This window comes from Rhipicephalus sanguineus, chromosome 7, assembly GCF_013339695.2.
Source record: "Rhipicephalus sanguineus isolate Rsan-2018 chromosome 7, BIME_Rsan_1.4, whole genome shotgun sequence".
Taxonomy (NCBI): domain Eukaryota; kingdom Metazoa; phylum Arthropoda; class Arachnida; order Ixodida; family Ixodidae; genus Rhipicephalus; species Rhipicephalus sanguineus.
In genome coordinates, this window is record NC_051182.1 from 142,848,236 (window position 1) to 142,859,923 (window position 11,688).

Consider the following 11,688-nt stretch of genomic DNA (forward strand, 5'->3'; position numbering starts at 1 on the left):
ATTATATATATATATAATATATATATATATATATATATATGTATGTATATTATATATATATATATATAGATGTTGTAGACTGGCACGACGTACCGTTCTTAGCCGCCGACTTCTCCGCTGCCCGTCCCAGTAGAAGGTCCTCCGGGGGCAGGTCCTCCTGGAGAAGCTGATTGGCCGCTGCGAGCGCGGCACGGGCTCCCAGACGACCGCTGCGCCCTCCGTCGGCAGCGTGGAACACCGACTGTAGGGCTGCACAGGATATCGAGATTCACTCAACGGTTGACGACGAAGGACACATTCTAACATTATGGAGGTGCATAGATAATGAACTTTTGCTGCCAGACTTAGATGCGTGGATTGATTGATTGATTGATTGATTGATTGATTGATTCTTTCTTTTATTGGGTGACTGACCGTAATATTATATAATAGCTGTTGGGGTTTTACGCCCCAAAACGACGATATGTGATTACGCTCGAGGGACGCCGTAGTGGGGGGGCTCCGGAAATTTCGACCACCCGGGGTTCTTTTCTCCCAGGATGAGATGCGTATATGCATGCATTGCTTGCTTTTGCTTGCTTGATTGAATGGTGAATTAATTAATTAATTAATTAATAATTGACTAATTGATTTATTATATGACTGACTGATTGGGTGACTGATGAAGGACATATTCCAACACTGTGACAAACACTCAGATAACGAACTTTGCTGGTATATATACACTGAGATGCGTACATTTGCTGATCGACTGATTGACTGAGTGACCGAATGGGTGACTGATGAACACAACATACTAATATGAATGCATTAACCGACCGACCCACGGACCTATTGTTTGACTGATGAAGGACACATCCTATAACGCCGTTCAAGTACACAATTGGTGGCAAAATGCGATGTTTCATCCCAGCTGACACACTGATGAAACGTCAGTGCTTGCGCGGTGCAGCAGCTGTGTAGTTCGTGGACATAGACTTATCACTGGCGTAGCCGGGGTGGGGGGGGGGGGGGGGGGGGGAGGTGGGGGATTTAAACCCGTCCCAACGTTTTTCAATTTTGCACGTGTAGGCCTATATTTCCACGCGCGTTTATTGCTTTATTTTGATGTATTCCGGCTTCAACCACAAAAACTGTTAGCTACGCTCGGCGCAGACCACGCCGCAATTAATATTTGAGAAACTCCGCGATTGTTAGGGTAAGATTACGCGCAGGACGCGAATAGTCAGGTTTATTCGATTGCTTGTACGCGAGCAGCAGCGATGACGCTGTAAGGTTCGATGACTGATGTTGTCAAAGACGACGGGTTCCGCCGATGATCAGATTGGCGGCAAAATACGATAACTTTCATCCCAGCTGACACACACGATCAGATTACCGACGGCTGACGCTGTGATCGCCGCTGTCAGTGTACAGCGTGTATTGCTTGTACTTTGACTTCTCGTTTCCTGGGCACAAGTTATAGCCCGAGTGCCGTCTTCTTCACAGTCCCAACCACGTGACAATATATAAACCTCTTCACAGAAGGCTTCCTGGGCGCCGCCACAATCCTCGTAATAGGCGAGACCCCCCCAATGCACTGCCGAGGCTGTGACGTCAGTCTTTGTACTCCCGTGGTACAGTGCAGAAAGGGGGTGCTTCTTCTTTCTTGTGAAAATGTCTATACAGGCATAGATACAAACGCACTCTGTAAAAACTGCGCGAAAAACGTGGACAAAGGGAGAAACGGACGACACAAATGCATACTAACAACTGAAAGTTTATTGAAAAAACACAGAATATGAAGAGCAAATAAACCACGCGTGCAAGGTTCAACAAAAGACAGTTACAAGTGCGCATCGAGATACGCAATCTCCGCCTCGTGCAACGCCACAGATTCTAAGATACAAACGCACGCACGATCATACATACAGTACGGTTGAAACTACCCCCCCCTCCCCCCCCCCCGACTCCCGAAAAAAAATTCTGGCTACGCTAATTACTTTACCGTCTCCACAGCGATCGTATGCACTCTTTGAAGAGAGTTCTTTGCATGCGCAGAATGCTTATTTGTTCTAGATGTTCCATTAGTGGTTCTAAAGCTAAAATGATCAATATCGGGATGCGAACGTCGTTTCATATTAATTGTAAAAACGGCTGCTCAATATTCGAAAACTGCTCGACTCCATTGACCTTTGGCACTATTAAATTCATATTCGATTCGGTCTCAGTAATCACTTTGCGCACACCCCTATACATAGTCGGATACAAGTCCGGAGAGGCCGCACCCAGCCAACCGAAGTGACCGAAGCGCGACAGCCGATCGCCTCCGCGATAGCGAAATAGTCCCCGCTCATGCACTCGGCAATGTTCTCCGAAGGCGGAGTCACCGGCCGTCCGACTCATGACGTCAGTCCGGAGTGCGCGCCCATTGGTGCAGGCTTTTGTGCATCCGTCTTTGAGGAGGAAATGCTGCGGACTTCCGAAGTTGTATCCGACTGTGGTGGTCACAGGTTACTGCGCACATGTCATTCAAATTCCCAAGGTGTGGCTTGCATGCCGTCAAGGTTTGTGAGATGACGTTCTTTCTATAAATCTATTCCACCGTGAACAGTATACAGTGAACTACTCAAGATCAAGAAGATCAAGAAGAGAAAAACAAAGTGAAGGCGTTCAGCCGGACTCTGTCACGCAGGGCGGACTAGTTGGCGAGAGGTGACGCGCCCTCCGTCAGTCAGCCAGAAGCGCAAGCGCGTCAGCTGTTATTTTCTTGCACGTCCGGCCGCCCCGAGGAAAGCTAGCTTGCACAACAGCGGGTTGTGTCGGGTGCGCCAGCGCCGTCGGCGTCTTCCCGACCGTGGCTCGTCGCTAGAGGCTCCCGAGGAATTTCCGTGTCCGCCGCCGCCGCGTGAAAACGTTTCGACACGTCTGGTGCACTGAGTCACGCGTCTTCTCGCGCATAACGTGGCGAGCGAGACCCGCCGCTTATACCTCAGAAGAGCTTGCGTAACCTCCCTTTATCGTGGCCAAGGTGCTTGGCTTTGCATGTCTGAAGCTGATTGATTAGAATAACTTAATGATGAGTGTCCGGACTGGATGGCTTATTGATTGATGTGTTTATTGGAGTGACTGCCTAACTCACTGGCCTGACTGGCTGATTGGTTGATTGATTAGACCATAGTGGCTGACACACCACGTAATTGGTCGATTGGACGGACTGGCTAACTGTTTAATTGGACGGACTGAATGAGGAGTGGCTGATTAGGCTGGCTGGCTGTTTGATTTACCGGACTGACTGGTTTATTGATTGATTGGACTGACTGGCTGACTGACTCACTGAGTCCAATCAACGGACTGACTGCCTGCTCAATTGACTGTTCTAACCTGGCTGACAGACTGACAAAGTGATTGGTTTATTGCATTGGATTGGTGATAACGAGACAGGTCGAATGTCTTACTGGTAACTGATTCATTGACTGATTGCTATATGACTGTGCTATACAGCACAGAGAAACAGTGAATCAGCTTAGGCTAGTGTGTTCACTGTTAAAACGATTTCTCATCACGAACTACGTGTGCGACACGCGCCCTTATTAATCGATAAGGCATATAGTCGTAACAACATTACTCACAGCGTTGGGCGCGATGACTCGCTGGAGGGTTGTGACTGGTGAACACTGGTGAGGGCTGACTGACGCGTGTCGAACTATGCATACACCGGTTGACGCGATAATCTTGTTCTTATTCTTGTCCACCTTCAACTGTGGTTCACACCCACTGTGGGGGATTGGCCAAGAATTGAGGGGTTTTATAAAATGTTATGGTACTTTAGAACGGAGGTTACAGAATAGAAACACTAAAAATTGTCGGAAGCGTATACCTCTGCTCTTGTTCTCCTAGTCATCATGGCTCACACCAACGTTTTAAAAACGTTGGCTCACACCCACTGTGAGGGATTGGCCAAGAACTTGGTGGTCTTACAAATTTATATAAAAGTTAGGAATTTATAGAATAGGAGCTGCGAATCAAAGACGAAATGCAAGTGTGCGATACAAAGTAGAAATAAAAAAATTCAGAACCACATTCATTACGAACAAATAAAAATACCAAGAAGAATTTTACGTAGATCTATATGTATATATAAGACAAAAAATTAGGGCAACCTGATTAAATAGGTAACTGATTGGTTTTGTTAATATAATTCCGAGCTGAATTAACCAGAAATGGAGGCTCCAGAAGGCAAAATGGCAGTCACAGGCGTATCTATTCCAATAGCTCGCAAATGGGTTTCTGATAGGGTATGTCTTGCTGTACTAAATTGTGTACAGGTAAAGAAAAAAAAAGATCTGTTGTTTCTGGCTGCCCACAGAATGCGCACAGTGAAGAAGGCACCTGGCCATACATGTACAGCAATTCTTTTTCTCATTCTTTGTAATGTCGATTACTCTACAACATGGCGCAAACCTCCAGATGAGTATATGAAGGAAGGGCATTTTGAGGGCTAGTTTCTTTTGTTTGACACAACATTTAAAAAATGCCCAGATGACCTTCCTTCATTGATTCATATCGAGGGTCTCGTTCCGGCAGACGCGATGCCTTCAGGTAGTATGCGAGGGCTTATTGGTCAGCTGTCCGCTCGTTAAAGGATCACGTGCTACGTTGCGCCAGCGGGCAAAAAAAAAAAAAAAGAGTGTTCAACACTCGCCGTCATGGCTACAAACGGCGCTGACTAACACTCCCAGGTTCGCACGCACATCAAATGCCCGATTACAGCATCGAGCGCGTAACCCGAAGGCTGCAGGTTCGGTCCCTGCCGGCGGCAGGTTGTCTTTTCGTCCCCTTTACTTTCGCCACATCCGTATCACAATTCCTACAATACACTTAAAAAACAGTACAATTAACATCCCCCATGCTTCCTTGGTTTTATTTTATGCTCGTTATCACGGATCAATATATGTCACACAGCGATAATACATTGTTTGTCCGTAAAGTCATGAGACTGGGTCTGGTAAAAAAGAATGTTTTGATCCGATCAGTACATATATTATTCAACTTCTTTTATGTAGTCTTCTTGGGCGTCGATACACGGCTGCAAAGTGGTGCACGGGCTCCCCGGAAGTCAGCTGCCATAACCTCTCTCAGAGACTCTGTGACAGCCAGGGGCGCAGCCAGAATTTTTTTTTTTTTTTTTTTTGGGGGGGGGGGGGGGGGGGAGGGGGCACCTCCGTTGATCTGAAGTGGGGGTCGGGCAGGCGGATGTGATCGAGTGTCATTTTGAGCTCTGTATGCCATGGCAAAAAAAAAAGTTCGGGGGGGAGGGGGGCACGGGCACGGTGTGCCCTTCCCCTCCCCCCCCCCCCCTTGCTACGCCCCTGGTGACAGCCCGTTGAATGGCGGCAACACCGTTGAAACGGTGATCTTTCACGCTTCTCTTGACTTTTGTGAACAGGAAGAAGTCTGTCATACTCACATCAGGGATGCGTATAGCCCGATGCAGCTCTGATGTGTACATATGTATATATCAGGGCCGTAACTAAGGGGGGGGGGGGGGGCGTTGAGGGGGTTCTGACACCCCCCGAAATTTTTTCATGCTTTAACTATTCGGGAGGTACTGAAATACTTTCACGCCTTCACAGTGACCACTAGTTGGCAAAGTTAGGCGTTCTATACACACAAAGACCCCCCGCAAAAATATTCCTGGGTACGACCTTAGTATATATAGTATATATGCACTGTGGAAGCGACCGGCAGACACAGTGGCGGAAAACACGGTATACACGCGCTACGCGATCGCAGGAAAACAAGTCCGTCCGTGGCGCGGTGGGAATTGCACTCGATCTCCCTCTTACATGCGCGGGAGGAGAATCCGCCGGGCGATGAACGACGCTAATTGGGTGAAGGAGGATGCTGCGGGGGAGGATCTTGCGCCGGATCCTCGGGGTCATAGCCCCGTGTCGTGACCCCCTTCTCTTCCTTGTTTTTATGCCCGGAGCAGCTTCTGAGTGAGGCCGCGCTTCTTCGTATGCGAGCGAGGACCTGACTGACTGCATCGCGACGTGGTGCACCATCGCTGAGTTCGATAGAGCAACGCATGCATTGGCGTGACCAGGCGGTGGTCGGGACGGGGGAGCTCGAACCCTCCCCCCCACCCAAAATTTTTCAGTTTTGTATGTGTACATAGATGCGCGCGCACATACAAACGGACGCACGAACACACAGTAAGTGAGGTTGACAGACATCATAGTCTGGATGCTCCGTATTCTATTTTTTTTTTTTGTTCTCTACCGCAGTATAGAAAAATGTACTAAGTTTATCTCCGAGAGTAAGAAAAATAATAATAATAATAAACAGATTGGTGCAGAAACTCCGCTGGAGCTGTTGAAGAACGCGTAAGCATTGTGTCATTTGCTCGTCTCTGTCGTCTGTCATATACCGTGCTTGGGAAAGTAGGAGTTCGAGTCCCTACGAATTTCGGAGGTCGAGGGTTCGAGCACTAAAACATTTGGTAAGATCTATGTTCGAGTCGTTATTCACTACACTGTACCGCATGTTTTCGATGTATTTCACGTAGAGCCCTATGTATTTCTATGGAAAAGGTGTTACACCTTTACAGATACACCAACAGAGGGGCGTATTTCCCGAGGAAATAGCTTATAAGAATGCGTCGGCGTTAAGACGAAAGAAACTTGCTCTCTCTTTTTTTTTTTTTGTAATCGTACGCGTCGTCTTTATTTCTCGAAAAAGAAGCATAAGAGGGGTCGTTGAACGACGCAATTGTAATGTTCATGGACCTGTTGTGAATTTTTCTTTCCTTTTCTAGTTTTCTAAAAATTTATTTATTTATCGTACCGGTCAGGACCCTAAAGGGTACCCACCCTATATAAAGGGGAAGACCACACATATCATCATCATCATCGGAGCATCCATCCATCCGGTATACAAAGCAGCGAAAGCGGAAACACGTTTATGACCCCGCTTCCAACTCAAGGCACTCGCGCTTCTTCTGTACCCTGCACGCGAGACATACATCACCTTTTTTTTTTCTTTTTTTCGCGCGTCTACAGCTGGCGTCATTTTGCGCAGACGCGTCGTTTTTAAGGGTGAATGCGCGCTCGTGAAGAGAATCGGCTTTGTCGAAGGAAGCACGCGAATGGCCCTCGCGTTATGCTTGGCAGAGGCTTTTCCTGCGCACGAAGTCCCCGTGAGGGCTGACTGAAATAGCTCTTTAATACGAGGAACAATATATATATATATATATATATATATATATATATATATATATATATATATATATATATATATATATATATATATATATATATATATATATATATATATATGTGTGTGTGTGTGTGAACGAGAAGAAAAGAGAGAGGCAGGGTCACTGAAGGGCATATAATAAATTTACCACCACACGAAGCCGGCCAGTAAAGTGTAGGCGCACGTTCAAAGTACGAAGCGTAGTTTCCGACTACATTCTTTGCGCCAATCAGCGCGCAAGTCTCAACATCAACATGAGCCATCTACAGTCCCGTTCTTTTTTTTTTTTTTTCTGTTCTCTGTAGAGCTTTCGGTTCCGAGTATAAGCGCTTGTGTGTTCTGTCTCAACTGTTGCCCCGTTGTTGTCGCCCTCATTTGTTTGGTCTTTCGTACTCCCGTTTATTACTGCTCTATAGCGTATAGACGAGGAATCTCCTCCGTCGTCGTCGTGCAAGCGAATCTGTTGCTCGCACAGATAGAAGAAGGAGGCGTCGCGTGTATAGTACATATATAAGATAGACGACGACGCGGCCTGGTTTTACGCTTGAATGGGCTGCTGCGCCGCCGAGCGTCGCGAATGTGGCACATGTGCACGCGCTGTTTTCCAAGCGTCGTTCTTTCGTCCTTGTATCCACACACACACACACACACGCACGCAGCCAGCACGACTGCGATGACGAGCTACGGATGGCGTTTATGTGGAAAGCGTAGGGTCGATATCGGTGTCTGCATGCTTCGATAAATATGACACCGTCGCGGGGAGATCTTTAGGGATGCGTGCACTAACGTGGAACACTCAAGGAGGCTTAAAAAAAAAAAAATTAAAGCCAGTTCCAGGCCCGTGAAATCTAAGGAAATAGCGGATGTAGCAAGCAAGCGATCAAGCGCGAAAATTCACCGTCGGCGTCCAGCGGCGTCGGGAATAGCACGAGTGATGCAAAAAAGCATCACGTGATGACGTCACCGTGTGACGTCATCATGACGTCACAGATCGCCGAAATTTGTGACGTCACCATGACGTCACATCACACGGTGCACGTCATCAAATGACAACGTAGCTTGGTCAAAAGTGGGCCGATCACGGAGGCAGTGCAAAACCAGGTGAGGTGCGTGCCTCCGATCCCGGAGGCAGTGCAAACCGACCTTAGGCGTGGAAAGCTTTCAATAGGTGGCGGGGCAGGATCAATACAACACATAGACGGAGAAGAAGATGGCAATCGTCTCTTCTTAAGTGAATGTATAAGGGACCCTGTGAGTTTTCATCTTCGTTCTTTATTTATCTCTTTCTACATTGCCCATCTCTCCTCCTTTCCCTCCTGCTAACCATCACATCACTCCTCCTCACCCGCACTTCTCTTTCCCACCCTTTGTTATGCTATACTGTGCATGGTTACGTCATGGTTTACCCTCTCCTCACTTCCCTTTCCCACCCCTTGCTAAACTACATGTACTGTACAAGGTTAACACGCCATAATATACCGTCTCCCATCCTCCTCTCCTCACACTCAGTTCCCTTTCCCACCCCCTAGCTATGCATGGCTACGCCACGGCCGCTTAATAAACAACTTTGCGGCCGCGGCTATGCTATGCTAAGAGCTGCTTGGCACGTACTCGCTTTCTGTGGCGCATACCCGCCGAGTTTTCTGTCTGCGACACCGGCCTTACTCCGAGTTTCAACAGGAGCTCCGCTCAACTGTTAAAAGCTGCTGGAGTGGAAAATTGCGTCCGCAGAATGAAGCCAGACCTCCGCCATCTTACTGCGGGCACGATATAAAGAAAAAGCAGCGTTTGCCTCGCACGCCGTACGAATTTAATAGCGGTAATTTTCTAGGTCAGATACTGCTCAACGGGTGTCTCGACTGGTTTCCTTAAGAAGCCTCAAAGTCTTGGAAAATTATGGTGCGGATCAAGTTTCCTGTAATCATCCAGATGTATTACTTTTCGTCGGGAACATCGATCTGCGTTCACGTTAGGAGAACAAACTCACTTTATCTCTGATCGGGTATTGCACGAGACGGCCATGTTTTTGAGGTAAACTCCAGGCAAATGCCGAATTCACATCTGCTGCTAAGACCTTGTCAAAGCTGCCACTCCGTAGTATTTTCTAAACTTCCTTTGGAACACTACAGTCTATAGATTGGAAACTTAAGGGGTATTCAGACGGGGGAGGAATGCTCAGGGGAGACGGGGGGATTGCGTATCACGTGACCGCGACGTCACGGATTAGCGAGTGGGCGTGACCCCCCCGCGCCTCCTCGGAGGAGACGGGGACGTTTTCCCCGAAAGGACAAACAATCCCCCGGCGGTTGGGGGTACGGCGGAATTTCGGGCTCTTGTTTGGCCACATTGTTGCACTTACTCCTGCAGAGAGCGGCAGTGGGTGCCCATTCTGCAGCGGGATGGTCGTCTGCAGCTCGTCGTCAGCAGCTCGTCAAACGGGTGGTGCAAGCCACCAGAGTAGTCTAGTAACACTGGCCTCCCCTCGTCCGTGTGAGTGGGGGGGCATTTGCGGAGACTTCTCCTCGCGAGTTGACGTCACTAGGCTCCGCCTTTACCCCCCGCGCATTTCTCCCCCGTCTGAATACCCCTTTAAACGTGACGTCACGGACGCAGCTTCTGAACCTACTGGCACTGCACAATGGCGGGTTTGGTGACAAACGAGTTGCGGTTAGCTTCCGTCGAGGTGATACCGACGTCGCAGGAACGCCTGTGTGTGTGAATAACGACATGATTTGCATGCGCATGCTAACATAATGTGACATCGCAAACGTCGCGTACCTCCCCCCCACCCCCCATCCCCATGCTGGTGCGCCAACACGCCGGTTTCAGTGACGTCAATGCAAGCCATTTATAGGTTGAACACTTAGGTAGCAACATGAATATAGTCAGTCAGTAAGTCAAGTCAGTCAGTCAAGTCAAGTCTAGTCAAGTCAGTCTGAGGAGTTTAAGCCGCCGGGGGATCCACGTGGTATAGATATAAGCTCCAACCACATGCCATCGGTTTTTCATTAAGTTCAGTCACTTGTTTCGCTGGTTTTACATCGAAAAGTCCATCGCGGAAATGTTTTGCGGAAACCCGGTGGTGGGCGATTGGGGGGGGGGGGGGGGGGGGCACGACGGCTTCCCTTTATGGATGTTAATGCGTGTGTTCGTATGTATGCGCGTGGATGTACCCATACAAATGGGACGTTCGTGGATCAAGAGAAACAGAGTAAAGACACCGCCGCGGTCGAACGATTTCGTGTTCGAGGCGAAAGCATTATTTTCTAAATCGCTTCGGGCAATCGCTTCCATTATACAGCTGATCGTTCCATAAACAAGCAGGGCGACGTGACCGCATACTCGAGCGGGAAAAATGACTCGCGCGTGCGACCGAGGCGAAGACCAGCAGCAAGCAGCAGCTGTAGCTGCCGCTGGATGCAACGACGGCGGTGGTCAAGAAAATAAAACGGCTCGGCTGCCTCTTCTCCGCCTCCTAAGCGACCGCGTCATCAACGGGACCCCCTTTTCACGTTTTTTTTTTGGTATTTTTTCTTTCTTCTATCTTTCGTTTTCATGTTTTCTGTCGCTGAATTCCTTTCATTTGTTCTTTTATTTTTTGTTATCTTTATTCTTTTCTTTAGCTCAATGCCTGTCTGACCTCCCTTTTTTCCTTTCTTTCTTTCTTTCTTTCTTTCTTTCTTTCTTTCTTCCTTTCTTTCTTTCTTTCTTTCTTTCTTTCGTTTTTTTTTTTTTTTTTGAAATCTTTACTTCACTGTGTAACGGCTACAAAGGACTTCGGCGGTCTCCGCAACACTGCGGAATGTCAACGACGCGGGGGGCGCGCGGGAGGGGGGGGGCTATTCTTTGTAAGCGCTCCCCCCGCCCCCATCCATCCCATTTCCTAAGCTACCGTACCGGAAAGGTAAAAATCGCTTCTTGGAAACCCGCTCACCACGCAACCGCGCGAGGCAGCCGCACGCTCACGACCGCCGTGCATGTAGGTAGGTACCTCGGCTGCTGCAGGCTCGGAACCGCGCAATAAACGGGTTTTCCTTCGCTTTCAGTCGGGGGCACGAAAAGAAAAGGACACACTCTGTTATATAACTGCCGGACCACTACAGAGTAGCGGTATGACAGATAGAGAAAGAGAGGAGGGGTGGAAGAGGAATGGGACCCGTTCGGAAGGGCTTGTAGTCAACGTAACGACAAGAATGGGGCAATGGTATTGTTGCTGTTCGGGCTTTGGCACGACGAGTCATGGCCACTTGGTTTCGGCGGCTTGACCTTCGGGGCTTCTTGAGCGAGGCAGGGGACGTAGGCAGAAATTTTTTTGCGAGGTAGGGGACGTGGGGATGGGTTCAACGAACAGTTTATGTTTGTGCGTGTATACTTACATGTGCAAAACCGAAAACTTGCCGCCCTTTGCCTAGGTGCCTGCCTGGGGTTCTTAACATTCACCTAAATCTA

General features: G+C 48.4%; 1 protein-coding gene across 1 annotated transcript in view; it reads right to left on the reverse strand.

Moving 5' to 3' along the window:
* Positions 1–11,688, reverse strand: part of LOC119400111 (neuronal-specific septin-3) — a 121,777-nt gene that overhangs the window by 85,218 nt on the left and 24,871 nt on the right. The window contains exon 3 of the mRNA XM_037667056.2: positions 94–249. Within this exon, the coding sequence (XP_037522984.2) occupies positions 94–249 (156 nt within the window). The remainder of the gene's footprint in view (positions 1–93; positions 250–11,688) is intronic.